The following is an 18,869-nucleotide window of genomic DNA, read 5'->3' as shown; positions in this document are numbered from 1 at the left end:
GGCATCTCACATCATAGGGAGGTATACGTGGAGGGGATACCCCACGTGTTTGCATATTGGCTGAAAAAAAGATATGTTTGTGTCAACCTGAGCCTGCCTCCAGATATTTGGCCAAAAATCTGTGGGACTTAGATCCTCCTGATTTAGGCAGTTGTAACCGCGTTTTTCACAATGGGTTGGCTCTGTAACAGATCTGACGATCTCTGTCTTGACTAGGTCAACCTGGGCCAGCGGGGTTTGCCACTGTGGTCCACCCCAATAGACTTAAAACGTGCCTGAAACTGGCGACGAAATGCTGCCTAAACCTTTGCTGTGGGAGAAAATTGCTTTCTCCTCCTGTGGTATCAGAAATGAGCTGATCCAATTTTTCGCCGAATAATCGGCCGCTCTGATAGAGGAGAGCAGTAAGAGACTTCATCCAAGAACGCATTAATTAGATAGTTACCTGCTAGGGCGACCTGATTTGAAATCTCCGTCACCTCTGATTGCAGATCCTTATCTTGTTGAGCTCTCCTCAAAGACACTGATCAGGATATGGCCTTGGCCACCCAAGACGCCACAAAAGAGGGCGAGAGGGTTGAGCCTGAGGCCTCAAATACTGAACGCACCAGGCCTTCCATAAGTCGATCGGTTGGATCCCTAATAGAAGAACCATTAGGAATAGATAATAACGTCTTTACTGTAGAAACCAAACGAGATACAGGAGGGTCTACCGAAGGGGATTCCGCCCACTTCCTACGGAACTCCGAGGCGAAAGGATGTCTGCATTTAGAGCCCTCTGCCCCGAAAACGCCTATCCAGCCGATCCCAGAGACGCTGTACTAAATCCTCAAAGTCAGGATGAGAACAAAAAAAACAAACAAAACTATGGGGCTTCTTAAAAGACACCTTATGACCGGAAGCCAAGGTGGATATGTCCTCTACCCCCAGATTTTGGTTGACGGCTTCAATGAGGCTGTCTACTGACTCTTAGTAATCAGGCGCCTCTAAATTGAGGGACCCTTCGGAATCGTACTCCGAACCATGTTCACTAATCTCCGCTGGTGATGGTGAACGAAAGACGTAACTCAGGGATGCAGATGCACCCGACGGACCAGGGGACGCGGTGTGGGTTTGTTTCCCCCGCGTCTGCCTAGTGAGAGAGCGGCCCCTGCAGGCCAGAGGCTCCTGTGAGTTGGAGCACCTCTCCAGGACAGGCGAACCGCTGCCTCTGGACCCAGATGGGGTCTGAAGGGACTATATTGCCTTTGCTAGGGACGCCATAGATTGCGACAAAGACAAATCCCATTCCGGGAGGAAGACCATGCTTTCTGCTCCTGACACACTGGGCTGAGTCGCAGGGGAGGGCTCCTGAGCGCGCTCGGAACAGCAGGCCTCACAGAGACGATTACTCTGGGCAAGCGGAAAAGCGGACCGACAGGCCATACATGCATATATAAAAACGTATGAGACTGGGTCCTTCTAGCCATGCTGGACCTGCTGCTGTTATAATCAGAACTTGGATAAGCTGCAGGAATATATATTGCAGCTGCCAGGCTGGGGGGAGTAGCACTTACCCCAGTCCTGTCTCCGGCTGTCCTGTGGAACCCGTCAGAGGAGGAAGTATCAGTGATGTCCCATATAAAAAATGCGCCCAATTGGTGGACGGTCCCATTGGAAATGGCGGAGTTTCGACTCGCGGCCTATCGGAGGCCGAAGCCGGGGGCTAAATTTTTCCCCGGCATCCGCCTGAGGATGAGGGGGCGGAGCCGCCAGAAGATGACGCGGCTAAAAGGGGCAGGACTTCCGCCTGTGGAAGCCGGGAACTAAATTATCTGAGGCCCGCCCGAGTATGGAGGGGACGGACCCGGAACAGAGAGGCAGGAAAGGGATCTCGGCCCGCGGCCTGGCGCCGCCAGCAGCAGGGAACTCCTAGCACCCGCCCGAGAACATGGGCACGGGGCTGGAGCGAGGCTTCCCATCTTGAACGGCAGGGGAAAACTGTGCCGCAGCAGGATCCCTCCCAGCCCTCCACCTCGCGTGGCTCCAGAGATTAAGGTTAGAGGGGGGCTGTATAAAGGACGGTGCAGGCACCCTAGCTCCATCTTCCCTTCAGGGGATGAGGAGCGGGACCGTCTGCCTCCTTCCATCACCGTTGTCTGAGCATTGGTGATGCAGTGGGGGCCCCACGGACTGTCCATATGCGCCTGTACAGCCTAGGGATTCATTACCTTAGGGTGGTCAGGGCTGAGTCCAACATATTGTCCCACGTGGCGGGAGAAGATACGTGGAGGCGACACTCCACGTGCTCGCCTGTTGTTGGTTTGGGGAGATCGGACCCCTTCAAAAGGGTCCGTCGCCCCTGTCTCGTTTTCCATGGTGAAAAAGAAAAAAAAAAAAACGGTAGGTCTGGAAACCAGACATGTGCCTCCTAAGACACTAAGCATGAACTGGTTAGCTGAGAGCCATCAGGAAGGTGTATACTGCTGGGGAGGAGCTAACTTTTTTTGTATCACTTAGTGTCAGCCTCCTATTGGCAGCAGCATACACCCATGGTCTGTGTCCCCCAAAGAGGCGAAGGAGAAACTTGTGTATGCTGTGATTTTTAATTTTTTTTTTACACGCAGATTTGGTTGTGAAAAAAAAATAAACGCTCTTCCTACCAGCCTAAATAAATGACATTGATCATAATGCTGTCCCTGTGGTGTCAGTTTTGTCACGGACAGCACTCGGACTGAAAATACAGTCGTGTGAACTTTGCCCAAAGCTAACATATACTACAGATAGAAATAAACAAAAAGATCTGCACTACCCCGGTGTGGTGGCTACTTCAGTGCTGCATTATAGTAGCTAGACCAATGCAATGCAAACTTCTTCATCTGGCACTCGACTGCTGCTATCATAGGCGCCTCTTGCGATTGCTACTAAGCCACAAATCCCAATATCTCTCATTATGTGAGACCTAAATTCTGCTCTCATGCAGTTTTTTAGTTATCTGAACATCGAGCTACTCCTAAAGACTACAGGATTTACAACTTGAGACACACACTTAAAGGAGATACATTGCTATAGCTTACCAAGTTACTGGTCCAGAGTGACATTGTGTCTAGAAAAAGATGCAGGGGCAACCTACAGACATTGGGTTGTTATCCGTCTGATTACATTATGCATCACAATTTTTTCTCCTGGCTTCCAAGTGTAATATGTCAACTGCTTATGTTTAAAGACTATGGAAAAGCGACTACATTCAGCACAAACTTTGATTTTATGACCACAGGCCAGAAAAATTGCATATTTATTGTATTTAAAAAAGGAAATTACCGTATTTTTCGGACTATAAGACACACACCGGACTATAAGACGCACCCAGGTTTTAGAGGTGGAAAATAGGGAAAAAAAATATTTGAAGCAAAAAAATGTGGTAAAATATTTAGTAACATAAATAACATACTATTATATGTGCTGTTATTATATATAATAGTGCGTTATTATGTTGGAAGCTGCGGGTAGAAGATGGTGCTGCGGGACCAGTGTGATGTCTGTAAAGTACTGTATAAAGACACTGGAGGGTGAGTATAAGAATGGGGGCACAGGGCTTATATTTAAAGCACCACTCCAGCACTGAAAACTAACACTGGAGTGCTGCTTTAAGAACCCATGGGAGAATGGCATGCTGGGAGTTATAGTTCACCACAGGAGTGGCAGAGTGCTTTATTGTGTGTTGTAAAGACTAACCTTTTAATTGTGGCAGCCAGCCACACTGGTGAGGTAAAAGCTGGAGCATCCCATGACTGCACACACAGAGTCCTCCCTCTTGTTGCCTCTCCACAGCACAGGTCATAAGAGGAAGCTTGCATATTCTAGTGGGGAGTCTGAAGGACCTGTGATGACTTCAGAAGGGGGAGGGCTCTGTGCTGTCATGTGATGCCCCAGCCCGCCCACTTCATGACATCACGCAGGTCCTTATGCCTCAGCATCCAGCACAGCCAGGCAGGTATGCGGCGATCTTGTCTCCCCTGGCCCCCTGCTGCCCCCTCCTCCTGGACACGATCTCCCCAGCTGCTGCAGGAATCCAGCGCTGGGGAAACTATGTGTGTTCCTGTGTAAGTGAAGGAGTATTCATTTGCTGCTCCCCGCTCAGTGCTCAGCTGACAGGTCGGCGGGGAAGCGACTAATGAATATTCACTGCACTTTAATCATCGGGACCATGTGGTTTCCCCAGCGCTGATTCAGGCAGCAGGGACATTTTTCAGCCTCCTGCAAGTGGGATCACAGTGCGATCCCACTCCCTGCCGCCGCTGCCCCCTCCCCACTTTACATCCGTAACATAAGAAACATCCACACTTTCCTCTCAAATTTGGAGGAGAAAAAGTGCGTCTTATGGTCGGAAAAATACGGTACACTATAACACATTTTTATTTATTTTTTTGTTCCTGCGTCTAGAGTGTGTTTTCCTAACTCGTTATACCTAAAACAAATAGAAAACAGTTGTTGTTCCACAAAAACTTTGCTTTTGTGATCAGGACAATTACATTTTGAAATTTGAAATAAAAACAGGTGTCCGGAGGGCGCTGCCCGAAAACTGAATAAATTTGCAGCAAATATGATGATGAAAACCACCCTATTCAGTGATAAACACTGTAAGAGATACATAAAATATATATTTGCGCTAAAAATATCAGTATAAAAATATAAATAAATATACATATACACCCTTGGAACAAAGGGTTAATAAGGTGCTTTCATATACCTTGCTCCTAGTGCGCTGAATGTAGACGTAAGTCTCCTAATGATGCGAGGTCCTGTAAATGCTGTCTTTGAATGCCGCTCTTTGGATAGCCAAACGTGGCTTGATGGAGGAACTGAATGACAAGGAACCAGTGTGTCGGGGGGTCGCCGTCCCGGCCGGTAACAGGCGCACCTCCCCGCAGAAGCCTGAGCAAAAACGTGCCGTGCACAGGCACAAAAAAAGCTCTACTAAAAACAGCAGAGCCGGCAAGGTGCACATTTTGAAATTTGTCTGTTTTCGGGAAAATTTTACATTCATATTCAGTGTCCTCATTGTCCTGATCACAGAAGCAAAGTTTTTGTGGAACAGCAATTATTTTCTATTTGTTTTAGGTATAACGGATTAGGAAAACACATTTTGGACCCAGGAACAAAAAATAAATAAAAATTTGTTACATAGTGTTATCGAACAGTATAATTGATGGCTTTTGGGCCTGGCAGGTTTATGCCATGTTTTGGGTGGAATCGGGCTCATCATATGGCTGATGTAGTGTGCCTTTAGTGTGACCTCTTGTAAAACTCAGATATAATGTATAACAAGCCCTTGTGGCCACCTTTTATGTTTCAGATTTTCTTTCTCTAAATCAAATTTTTCTTTATTTCCAAATTAGTTTTTCCAAGAGTGTTCTCCTCAAGTATTATTAAACATGAAGTGGTGGCAGAATACAGCCACCTTTTTGCGGTACAAGGCTCCGACCAAAGTCTACAGCCTTACATGATTCTTGCTCACTTGGATGTTGTACCAGCTCCTCCTGAAGGTTGGGATCTTCCACCTTTTTATGGAGAAGAACATGATGGCTACATATATGGAAGAGGTGCACTGGATGACAAAAGCTGTTTGATTGTGAGTCTAAAAACACTATATGCACTGTTGATTACATTGATAATGTAATACTACAATTATAACTCTTTGGACTAAAAGCAAACTAAAAACATTAATGTTAATCTGCGAATTGAGATACTGATTTGGCTTTTATCCTAAGTCATATTCCACGACTCGTTAAAGGGTTGATTGTGACTTGTAGGATCGCTACTTCCAACAGGTGGCGCTATAGAGTTAAGTCCTCTTTTTCTCAGAAGAGGCAATTTGAATATTTAACCTGCATGCTGCTAATTTACTGAACTTGAGAAATGATTAATTTGCTGGATCTACAGTCATGGCCAAAAGTATTCACACCCCTGCAATTCTGTCAGAAATACTCAGTTTCTTCCTGAAAATGATTGCAAACACAAATTCTTTGGTATTATTATCTTCACTTAATTTGTCTTAAATGAAAAACCACAAAAGAGAATGAAGCAAAAAGCTAAACATTGATCATTTCACACAAAACTCCAAAAATGGGCCAAACAAAAGTATTGGCACCCTCAGCCTAATACTTGGTTGCACAACCTTTAGCCAAAATAACTGCGACCAACCGCTTCTGGTAACCATCAATGAGTTTCTTACAATGATCTGCTGGAATTTTAGACCATTCTTCTTTGGCAAACTGCTCCAGGTCCCTGATATTTGAAGGGTGCCTTCTCCAAACTGCCATTTTTAGATCTCTCCACAGGTGTTCTATGGGATTCAGGTCTGGATTCATTGCTGGCCACCTTAGAAGTCTCCAGTGCTTTCTCTCAAACCATTTTCTAGTGCTTTTTGAAGTGTGTTTTGGGTCATTGTCCTGCTGGAAGACCCATGACCTCTGAGGGAGACCCAGCTTTCTCACACTGGGCCCTACATTATGCTGCAAAATTTGTTGGTAGTCTTCAGACTTCATAATGCCATGCACACGGTCAAGCAGTCCAGTGCCAGAGGCAGCAAAGCAACCCCAAAACATCAGGGAACCTCCGCCTTGTTTGACTGAAGGGACCGTGTTCTTTTCTTTGAATGCCTCTTTTTTTCTCCTGTAAACTCTATGTTGATGCCTTTGCCCAAAAAGCTTTACTTTTGTCTCATCTGACCAGAGAACATTCTTCCAAAACGTTTTAGGCTTTTTCAGGTAAGTTTTGGCAAACTCCAGCCTTGCTTTTTTATGTCTCGGGGTAAGAAGTGAGGTCTTCCTGGGTCTCCTACCATACAGTCCCTTTTCATTCAGATGCCGACGGATAGTAAGGGTTGACACTGTTGTACCCTCACACTGCAGGGCAGCTTGAACTTGTTTGGATGTTAGTCGAGGTTCTTTATCCAACATCCGCACAATCTTGCGTTGAAATCTCTTGTCAATTTTTCTTTTCCGTCCACATCTAGGGAGGTTAGCCACAGTGCCATGGGCTTTAAACTTCTTGACGACACTGCGCACGGTAGACACAGGAACATTCAGGTCTTTGGAGATGGACTTGTAGCCTTGAGATTGCTCATGCTTCCTCACAATTTGGTTTCTTAAGTCCTCAGACAGTTCTTTGGTCGTCTTTCTTTTCTCCATGCTGAATGTGGTACACACAAGGACACAGGACAGAGGTTGAGTCAACTTTAATCCATGTCAGCTGGCTGCCAGTGTGATTTAGTTATTGCCAACACCTGTTAGGTGCCACAGGTAAGTTGCTGGTGCTGTTAATTACACAAATTAGAGAAGCTTCACATGATTTTTCGAACAGTGCCAATACTTTTGTCCACCCCCTTTTTTATGTTTGGTGTGGAATTATATCCAATTAGGCTTTAGAACAATTATTTTTGTACTTTTTTCATTTAAGACAAATTAAATGAAGATAATAATAAGAATTTGTGTTTGCAATCATTTTCAGGAAGAAACTGAGTATTATCTGACAGAATTGCAGGGGTGTGAATACTTTTGGCCATGACTGTATATATCATTTCATTTTCACTGGATTTTCTAGCATGCAGGCTATGACCTTAACCACTAGGTCTGTCAGACTACTTCAAAGGTCAGTTTTAATCATTAGATCAAGAAATGTTATTGCATGAACCTATAACCTCAATATATGATTAACAGAAGATCAGCACAAGGTGCAAGCATCTGCTCCTCTCATCCCTTCTTAACCACAGCTTTGTGGCCAGGTGAGAATGGGAAATACAAGTCTACCATTTTGGCGATAGATGGGGTCCAAGTGATTGTAGTCACAAGTCTTTATTATGATGCTAAATTTTCTTCAGTTCCCCTCTGTAGGTCAGGTGAGCACAATCTGCATTCCATGGGCCACATGCAGCCCTAGATGGCATTCTGTGCAGTCTCCACCCATTTTGTCACATACATACTTAACATATAAGCAGCTAAACACAGACATTTCCATATGAAAAGACAAAAGAGCCATCTATGCCCCCCTAAATATTTGAAGAATGGCAGTTACAGGTGGCTGTCTACAAATTAGCGCTCTCCATTGTCCAACCTCTGAAACCTTCATTGAACTTGAGAACATGTAGCAGTTTGCCACTCCATTCATTCTTCATAGAATATACAATTATTAGTGATGAGCGAATATACTCGTTACTCGATTTCTCGAGCATGCTCGGGGGTCCTTCGAGTATTTTTTTAGTGCTCGGAGATTTAGTTTTTCTTGCCGCAGCTGAATGGTTTACATCTGTTAAGCCTCTTTCACACTTCTGTCGTTTGGCCAACGTCGCAATGCGTCGTTTTGGAGAAAAAACGCATCCTGCAAAATTGCCCGCAGGATGCGTTTTTTCTCCATAGACTTGCATTAGCGACGCATTGCGACGTATGGCCACACGTCGCATTTGTCGTGCAATGGATGCGTTGTGATTTTGCGGCCCGTCGTGACGAAAAAATGTTCAATGTAACATTTTTTCGTCCTTCGGAACCGCCATTTCCGACCGCGTATGCGCGGCCGGAACTCCGCCCCCTCCTCCCCGGAACTCATAATCGGCAGCGGATGCGTCTGAAAACTGCATCCGCTGCCCACGTTGTGCACTATTTGCACAACGTCCGTCGGTACGTCAGGCTGACGGTTTGGGACTGCCCCGTACCGACGGAAATGTGAAAGAGGCCTTAGGCCTCTATCACACTTCCGTCTTTCAGCTCCCGTCACAATCTGTCATTTTTTGAGAATGCCGGATCCTGCAAAAAAATTAGCAGGATCCTGCATTTTCCCATAGACTTATATTAGTGACTGATTGTGACGGATGGCCATCCGTTTCATCCATCGTGCACTGGATCCGTTGGAAAATAGCGGTCTGTCGTGCGCAGAAAACGTTCAGAGGAACATTTTTCTTTCTGCACATCGGAATAATCGGTCAGCGACGGGTCCTGCGCTGTCCGTCGTCGGCTATAATGGAAGCCTATGGACGCAGGATCCATCGCTGACCGTAGCACACAGGAATCCAGCGGCGTATCACGTTTTTCCCCTCTGGGCATGCCCGGAAGGATTTTCAGATCCGGGAAAAAGTCTCTCTCCCTCTCCCCCTCTCTCTCTCTCCATTGAAATTGTGGCAACAACACAAACGGACGCATCCATCATTACACTGGATGCGTGACACACGTTTTTCACTATTTTCGTGACGTCCGTCGATACGTCATTTTACTGAACAGCGATGCACAGCAGAAGACGGAAGTGTCAAAGAAGCCTTAGCCAGCATAAGTACATGTGGGGGTTGTCTGGTTGCTAGGGAATCCCCACATGTACTTATGCTGGCTAACAGATGTAAATCATTCAGCTGCGGCAAGAAAAACTAAATCTCCGAGCACTAAAAAATACTCGGAGGACCCCCGAGCATGCTCGAGAAATCTCGAGTAACGAGTATATTCGTTCATCACTAATAATTATTATTATTATTCTTTGTTTATATAGTGCTCTCATATTCCACAGTGCTTTACAGACATCGTCATCACTTTTCCCACTGGGGTTCACAATCTAAATCCCTTATCAGTATGTCTTTAAAGTAAGGGAGGAAACCGGATAACCAAGAGGAAACGCACGCAAAACACAGAGCCACCGTGCTGTCCATATGCAAGAGCTGTGTTCAATTGGTCTTCACTACTTTCAAAAGAATGAATGCTGCAGCAGTGCACATGATCAACCACCGCTTCCTTCACACAGGCTCAGTTCCTAGGATTGGTGTGGGTCCAACTGTCAGACCACCAGCAATTGAAAAGTTATCCTCTATCCTGGTGATGGGGGATAATTTTGCATATTTGTCCTGCTGCTATGTTTTATCTTTTCAGCAATCAGAAATAGTCTTCCGGTTCCTGCAGCTGAAAAACTTTCCCACAAAATGATGTTTCCAACACCTTGCTTTAATATGGTAATAGTATTAACATAATTACATGAAAATGCAATCTTCAGAGAGTCTTGTTTTGAAAGTCTGAGATGCTATTAACTAATGTTTCACAAAATGTAAGCGGGTTGTGATGATACTTTTATTGAGTGGTAGTCATAGTAGTTTTATCACTACTATAAGACCTGATTAGTGGAGTGCTGTGGAAAGCATTAGGCCTTCTCAATTACAGCTGAACTCTGAAGCTCCATATGTTGGTCATCAGTCTGACCAAGTAATCTTGGTCTGTTTTGTGTATTCTCCAGGGAGTTCTTCAAGCTCTTGATTTACTGCTGAAAAGAGACTACAAACCCAAACGGTCATTCTATATCGGACTAGGACATGATGAGGAGGTAAGTGCCAGGTGAAAAATATAAGGTTCCATTTTGCTGCTCCAGAAAATAGAAGGGATTTGCAGGCTCGATCTGACACACAAAGCTCAGCCATAGACACTCTATTGCTGTGAGCCCACATAAAGAAGTTGTGTGTAGATAAATACAAAACCCGTATTTGAGGTTAGTGGTAACTCTATGGTCACCTGAAGGAACAGGGACTGTGATGCTAATCGAACTCTAGTAAATTGTTCGCGAAGGCCACGTTCAGTATTTGGTTGGTGTGTTACCTTAGCATTTGTAAGTCAAAACCAGGGTGGGTGAAAAATGCAGAGTTGGTGACGTGTTTCTATTATACTTTTCCTCTGATTGTTCCATTCCTGGTTTTGGCTTACCTGAGGTAAAAACTTCACCAAATACTCAAGCAAATGTCCTGCTTGTGTGCATTTTGCCAGAGATACTCAGTATTGGAATGAAGTGGCATCAATTCAGTTTTATTTACCCCTTTTCTTATTTTCCACACCTAATGTGTTCCATAGGTGTCCGGGCACAAAGGAGCAATGAAAATTGTGGAGAAACTCCAGTCTCGTGGAGTGAAATTGCTGTTTGTGATGGACGAAGGGTTGGCAGTCCTTGATGGAATAATTCAAGGAGTCAAGAGGCCGGTGGCTCTGTAAGTCACTTTCTTTTAGGTCTCGTTCCAAATGAGCATAATGTGCAAATGTGTATTATCCAAGTTAAAATCATATACCACAGTAACCGCACACTGAGCAATGTGCAACAAATTTATGGGACAAAAAAAATAAAATCGGATTCCATATGGATAATCCATATAGTATCTGATTTTTACAGATGCAAATTATTAACAGACGAAACTGTATTTATTTTCTGCCGATGTATGAAAATGTTTGCTACCTGAATGTCTCATGGATACAAAAAAATGTAAATAGAAAGCATGGCTAAAAAATGTGCACGTTTTCTAGATGAAAATTGAACTAATTTTCTTTCGCTCGTCTGAACCTGGCCTTAAACGTGTTACTACTGAGATTGCTATTGCTCACAGAGTTGCAGATTAAGGCCATGTGCACACGTTCAGTATTTTTCGCGTTTTTTTCGCGTTTTTTCGCTATAAAAACGCGAAAAAAAATGCTTACATATGCCTCCTATTATTTACAGTGTATTCCGCATTTCTTGTGCAAATGTTGCATTTTTTTCCGCGAAAAAATCGCATCGTGGAAAAAAAAGCAACATGTTCATTAAATTTGCGGAGTTGCGGGCATTCCGCACACCTAGGAATGCATTGATCTGCTTACTTCCCGCACGGGGCTGTGCACACCATGCGGGAAGTAAGCAGATTATGTGCGGTTGGTACCCAGGGTGGAGGAGAGGAGACTCTCCTCCACGGACTGGGCACCATATAATTGGTAAAAAAAAAAGAATTAAAATAAAAAATAGTCATATACTCACCTACGATAGCCCCCGGAGTCTTCCCGCCTCAGCGGTGCATGCTGCCACTTCCGTTCCTATAGATGGTGTGTGTGAAGGACCTGCGATGACGTCGCGGTCTTGTGATTGGTCGCATGACCGCTCATGTGACCGCGACGTCATGGAAGGTCCTGCACACATACACCATCTATAGGAACGGACGCCGCTGAGGAGATCGGCTGTCTGCAGAGGGTGAGTATAACCATTTTTTTTTTTATTATTATTTTTAACATGATATCTTTTTACTATTGATGCTGCATAAGCAGCATCTATAGTAAAAAGTTGGTCACACTTGTCAAACACTATGTTTGACAAGTGTGACCAACCTGTCAGTCAGTTTTCCAAGCGATGCTACAGATCGCTTTGAAAACTTTAGCATTCTGCAAGCTAATTACGCTTGCAAAATGCTAACAAAACCGCGAAAAAAACGGGGAAAAAACGCAAAAAAAAAATGCGGATTTGTTGCAGAAAATTTCCGGTTTTCTTCAGGAAATTTCTGCAAGAAATCCTGACTTGTGCACATACCCTCAGGGCCCAATTAACTATTTGTCTGGTTTTTAGGTCACCTTTTTATCTTGTGGTATTTATTGACTTTTGTGCCAAAGTCTTCAAAAATTTTCTTTCCACACTAGGATAAAAATCACGTTGAAAATCCGCTACTGGAAAAGTAGTCTCTTGCAGCAATATTCCTTAAAACTTCTTTATTAACCCCTTAGTGATAGAGCCAATTTGGTACTTAATGACCGAGCCAATTAATTCTGACCACTGTCACTTTATGAGGTTATAACTCTGAAACTCTTTAGGCTTCTTTCACACTTCAGTCATTTGGCGTCAGTCACTTCCGACAAAGTGACGGATCCGTCACAATTGTTGGAAAAACGGATGTAACGGATCCGTTTTTTTGACGGATCCGTTACTCGGGGGTTGTATATACATTTTGGAGCATGCGCAATTGAAAAAAATTGAAAAAAACGGATTGGGGCGACGGATCCGTCGAAATAACGGTTGCGACGGATCCGTCGCCCATAGGTGGCCATTCTATGGAATGACGGACGCGACGGATCCGTCGCGATCCGTCATTTCAACGGAGACAAAAAACGTTGCAATGACCGTCAATGTCTAGATGACGTCCGCTAAATTTTGACGGATCCGTCGCATGACGGATGGAACGGACGACCATCCGTCACAATCCGTCGCTAATGCAAGTCTATGGGGAAAAAAACGGATCCGTCGAAAAAAAAAAACGGATCCGTTTTTTGAGGAAAATGACGGTTTTAGACTGACGCCAAACAACTGAAGTGTGAAAGAGGCCTTAACAGATCCCGCTGATTATTTTTTCGTGACATATTGTACTTCATGTTAGTGGTAATATTTCTTCGATATTACTTGCGATTATTTATGAAAAAAATTGAAATATGGTGAAAATTTTTAAAATTTTGCAATTTTCAAACTTTGTATTTTTATACCCTTAAATCAGAGAGATATGACACAAAAAATAGTTAATAAATAACATTTCCCACATTTCTACTTTACATCAGCACAATTTTGGAAACAACATTTTTTTTTTTGTTAGGGAGTTATAAGGGTTTAAAGTTGACCAGCAATTTCTCATTTTTACAACACCATTTTTTTTAGGGACCACATCACATTTGAAGTTATTTTGAGGGGTCTATATGATAGAAAATAACCAAGTGTGACACCATTCTAAAAACTGCACCCCTCAAGGTGCTCAAAACCACATTCAAGAAGTTTATTAACCCTTTATGTGCTTCACAGGAACTGAAACAATGTGGAAAAAATGAACATTTAACTTTTTTTTTGCAAACATTTTACTTCAGAACCATTTTTTTTTATTTTCACAAGTGTAAAAACAGAAATTTAACCATAAATTTTGTTGTGCAATTTCTCCTGAGTACGCCGATACCCCATATGTGGGGGTAAACCACTGTTTGGGCGCACCGCAGAGCTTGGAAGAGAAGGAGCGCCGTTTGACTTTTTCAATGCAGAATTGGCTGGAATTGAGATCGGATGCCATGTCACGTTTAGAGAGCCCCTGATGTGCCTAAACAGTGGAAACACTCCACAAGTGACACCATTTTGGAAACTAGACCCCTTAAGGAACTTATGTAGATGTGCGGTGAGCACTTTGAACCCCCAAGTGCTTCACAGAAGTTTATAACGTAGAGCCGTGAAAATAAAAAATCGCTTTTGTTTACACAAAAATGATCTTTTCGCCCACAAATTCTTATTTTCACAAGGGTAACAGGAGAAAATAGACCACAAAAGTTGTTGTGCAATTTCTCCTGAGTACGTCGATACCCCATATGTGGGGGTAAACCACTGTTTGGGCGCACTGCAGAGCTTGGAAGAGAAGGAGCGCCGTTTGACTTTTTCAATGCAGAATTGGCTGGAATTGAGATCCGATGCCATGTCACGTTTAGAGAGCCCCTGATGTGCCTAAACAGTAGAAACCCCCCACAAGTGACCCCATTTTGGAAACTAGACCCCTTAAGGAACTTATCTAGATGTGTGGTGAGCACTTTAAACCCCCAAGTGCTTCACAGAAATTTATAAAGTAGAGCCGTAAAAATAAAAAATCCTTTTTTTTCTCCTCAAAAATGATTTTTTAGCCTACAATTTTTTATTTTCTCAAGGCTATCAGGAGACATTGGACCCCAAAATCTGTTGACCAGTTTGTCCTGAGTATGCTTATACCCCATATCTGGGGGGGCACTGATTGGGTACCCATCGGGGCTCGGAAGGGAAGGAGCGCCGCTTGGAATGCAGACTTTGATGGGATGGTCTGCGGGTGTCATGTTGCATTTGCAGAGCTCCTGATGTACCTAAACAGTAGAAACCCCCCACATGTGACCCTGTTTTGGAAACTAGACCCCCAAAGAGCTTATCTAGATGTGTGGTGAGCACTATGAACCCCCAACTGCTTCACAGAAGTCCCTTCAACAGGGGAGACGGGAGTAAATTTGTGGGAAAAAATAAATTGACATTGGCAGCTAAAATATCTGAAAGCCCCATGCACAATGCAGAACATAAAAAAAAAAGCCAACATGTAAAATAGGCATTAAGAAAGGCGCAAATGAAAAACAGGAGAAAAATGCCAAAAAATGGACAGAAAAGGCCTCAAATGCAATGTCACGCTCGCGCCCAGACTGGTTGGCGCGGGGGTGTTGTTGTTACATGCAATAATGAATCTGGTCCTTATAGTTTACTCTTCAGCAACTTTCTGGACTTTGACATTATAAAATCTCAAGAAGAATCTTAATCTTTTCTTTTAAACTGATAAGTTTCCAGTAAATATTAACTAACTGTTGTAGAAGAAAATTGTCTTAGTTTGTCAATATTCTCATTGTCCATTAACAAATTATTTTTTAAAAAAAGTTATCATTCTCCAATCAAATTAAGTCAGTGACAAACTTCTTACTAACCAAAGATGAAACTGTACATCGTTTTTGTAATATTGATCTTGTGGGTACTGCTACGGGACCTGTGCTGTGAGATCAGCAGGGTGAACATGGCTGTATTATGCATATTTTGTCACAGTGCAACTTGGGAGGTCATAAAAACACCACAATCATTTTGATAGTGGCTGTATCTGGTGCTGCAGCTCAGTCCCATTAACTTGAATTAGAAGTTGAGGTGAACTGTAATCACAGAGAAATCTAGATTGATGTACATAATTTAAAGGGGTTGTTCACCATTAGACTACCCCTTCTTAAAGGGAAGTTGATTCATGCTGCCTTCACCACAGGAGTCTTGAATAAGACACTTGCTTTGTGTTTCCAACTAGGTAAATTTTACTTTGAATTGGCAATTCAGAGTAAAGCCATATACTGAAAAAGCTGTCTGTGGACCACATAGGTAGAGACCTGTATCTCAAGGGAAGCAAGACAGGGAAAAGCTGCTGAAAACCAGCCTTTTGGAATAGACTAGTCACCCGAGCCACATGGTCCCCGGCTGGCCATTTCAACTTTTGTTTTCTCTGGAATGCTGGAGGTTCAGTAGAAGGCTGTGATGTAATACCGTATCAAATGATTTTGCAAAATCCAGATGTATCACATCAGCTGCATAACCAACATCCAGATCTACACTTACTGCCTCATAGTCAGGTAGCATCTTGGTTAGATACAACTTGTCTTTCATGAATCTGTGCTGGCTGTCAGATATTATATTAATAATTCACTGCAATATATTTTTACAGGTGACCTCTTATAATGCCCTCAAAATTGTTGAACACCGATGTCATCCAACTTATCGAACGCTATTTGCACTGCTCTGCCTTCTTGCCATTCTTGAATATCAGTACTGCATAAGACACTCCAATCCTATATAAAGCACCTATCCATTACTAACCCCATAGTGATATTGTATAAAAACACAGACATCCAGAATAAAGTCCTTTATTTGAAATAATAAAACAGACTCCTTTAATAATCTTAATTAAACCATAGTTACCGAATGCCTAATCCACCGACGCCAACGTCTCCTGCAACAACATGAAAATAATAAACCACAATATTCCTCATCTGTCCGCTGAGAAGATAATCCATAACGTCCCACGATGTGACTGTTCTCAACAACAGCCGGCGATACACCGACAGGAGGTAATCGCTCCCACAGTGTATCACTGAGCTGCCGTGCGAGAGTTTACCGGAGTTCATCAGCTTCGGTGATCTCCCTTACGGCACCACTGCTGCGTGGGAAAGTTCTCATGCAGCGGTGCCGTATGTGAGAGCACCAGAGCTGATGAATTCCGGTGAGAATTTTGGGACTGCCCAACATAGGGACCCTACTCTGAAAGAAGCCTTTAATAATGTCACTGTCATTAATGGGGTTGCACAGGAGTCGGGGGCTGACACAAGGTTTCCCTATTTTATGAGTGGGGAGTTGTATCGGGTCACGAAAGTGAGCTGGTGGAACAGTTAATAGTGTCGGGCCCCTATAGACAGAAGATGTTGGACATGGCCCATTCACACATCTTGGGGGGACGTCTGAGAGTGGAAATAACGCAGGAACGGATTGTGCAGAGGTTCTATTGGCCTGGGTGTCACGGGAAATATTAAACTATTGCAGGTCCTGTCCTACGTGTCAGTTAACTGCCCCCACCTCTCACTTTCGGAGTCCCCTCGTGCCACTGCCCATTATTGAAGTGCCATTCAAGAGAATTGCTATGGACTTGGTCGGTCCCCTGGGTCATCCTGGACTATGCCTCATGCTTCCCTGAAGCAATTCCCCTATAAATTCCTCCTCAAAAAGTATAGCCCTCAAATTGGTCCATGTCTTTTCCGGGACAGTTTTACCAAAGGAGATCCTGACCTACCAGGGAACACCTTTTATGAGTAAAGGTGATGAGGGAGTTATGCAAGGTCCTGCAAATCTCCCAGTTGAGGACTTCAGTGTACCATCCTCAGACAGATGGCCTTGTCGAAAGGTTCAATAAAACACTGAAGAGCATGCTGAGGAAAGCCGTAGAAAAGGACGGTAGAGACTGGGACTGTCTCTTACCGTATCTGTTGTTCTCCATCTGTGAGGTTCCACTGACCTTCACAGGGTTCTCACCATTCGAACTTCTGTATGGCTGACATCCACGAGGTCTCCTGGATATAGCTGAGGAAACCTGAAGTCACGCCCCACAGAAGCGTTATTGAGCACATGGCAATGATTTTGCAGAGGAGTGCAAAGCTGATACCCATCGTAAAATAACAGCTCCTCCAGGCACAAGAAGCTCAGGGCAGGGTCTAAAACTGGTCAGACAGAGTGAGGCAGTTCAATCCGGGAGACCGAGTGCTTGTGCTCATTCCTACGATGGAGAGCAAGTTCTTGGCCAAATAGCAAGGGCCGTATGAGGTGGCGAAGATTCGTCTACCAGGAACACGGAAAACATATGAGGTCAACCATGTTAACCTCGTCAAGCCATTTTAAGACAGAGAGCTGGCTGAAACTCTGTGCTTGCTGGGCAACCCAGAAGGCAAGGTTGGAGTTGTTGCCATAGCAGAGACTCAGTCGAAGGCCCAGAAACAGCAGTGGCGGGAGTTGCTCCTGAAGAACAGGGACCTGTTCTCAGAATTGCCGAAGTGCACAAAGGTCATACAACACGAAGTTCTGATGGAGCCACATGTGCGCGTAAACGTGAAGCCTTATCGGATTCCGGACGCCCATCGAGAAATGATCTCCAAGGAGGTGGAGCGCATGTTAAAACTCGGGGTCATTGAGGAGTCCAGGAGCAGTTGGTCGAACCCAATTGTCCTTTTCCCAAAGCCCGATGGTGAATGGAGGTTCTGCAACGACTATTGGAAGTTGAATGAGGTCTCCAAGTTCGACGCATATCCCATATCACTCGTTGATGAGCTAGTCGAGAGACTTGGACCCGCAAGGTACCTTGGATTTGACGAAGGGATATTGGCAGATCCCCATGGCACAGGAAGCCAAGGAGAAGACTGCGTTTTCTACGCCGGACGGATGCTTCCAGTATGTTCGGATGAACTTTGGACTCCAGGGGGCTCCGGCGACCTTCCAGAGAGCTAGGGATAGAATCCTTGCACCCCATAAGCAATATGCCGCTGCATATGTAGCGCCCCCACTGCCGCAGGGCCGAGGGGTACCCGGTACCGGGCCTCTGAGTCTCTGCTCTGGGGTTGTCACGGTGGCTAGGCCCGGTCCGATGACCCTGCCGAGGGGCGTACAGTGATAGATATGATGGATGATGATAGTGGTGGTGAGGCTGTGGTGGTGCGGTGCAGTAAATAACGAGGACACCAGGTTGCAGTCTCTTTACCTCTTTACTGAAGATTTCTGGGTCCTCAGTCCGGAATCCGGATAACCAGGCTGCGCAAGTCTGGCCGGCCCAATGGCACTTCCAGAGTTCTCTTAGCAGGTGGAAATCTGTGCCTTCCTGCTAGCGCTAGGTGTTGTGGTCCTTCCCTGCTGTGCTTACAGAAAGTCCCCACAACTGTTGTGTCTGTTTCTTAAGTTCCCTCACAACTCGATTAGATGATGTTCTGCTAATCCTCCATCCCTCCCTGGTGTTCTGGTTGGGACGGCACCCGTTTGACGGGTAGGCT

The 18,869-nt window shown here is 44.4% G+C and overlaps 1 protein-coding gene across 1 annotated transcript in view; it reads left to right on the top strand.

The window, feature by feature from the left end:
• PM20D1 (peptidase M20 domain containing 1) overlaps positions 1 to 18,869 on the top strand; it is a 189,067-nt gene that overhangs the window by 59,266 nt on the left and 110,932 nt on the right. The window contains exons 3-5 of the mRNA XM_077295146.1: positions 5,379 to 5,611; positions 10,243 to 10,329; positions 10,848 to 10,981. Coding sequence (XP_077151261.1) covers positions 5,379 to 5,611; positions 10,243 to 10,329; positions 10,848 to 10,981 — 454 coding nt within the window. The remainder of the gene's footprint in view (positions 1 to 5,378; positions 5,612 to 10,242; positions 10,330 to 10,847; positions 10,982 to 18,869) is intronic.

Source organism: Ranitomeya variabilis, chromosome 3 (genome assembly GCF_051348905.1).
Source record: "Ranitomeya variabilis isolate aRanVar5 chromosome 3, aRanVar5.hap1, whole genome shotgun sequence".
Taxonomy (NCBI): Eukaryota; Metazoa; Chordata; class Amphibia; order Anura; family Dendrobatidae; genus Ranitomeya; species Ranitomeya variabilis.
This window is presented reverse-complemented; position numbering and strand designations above follow the sequence as displayed.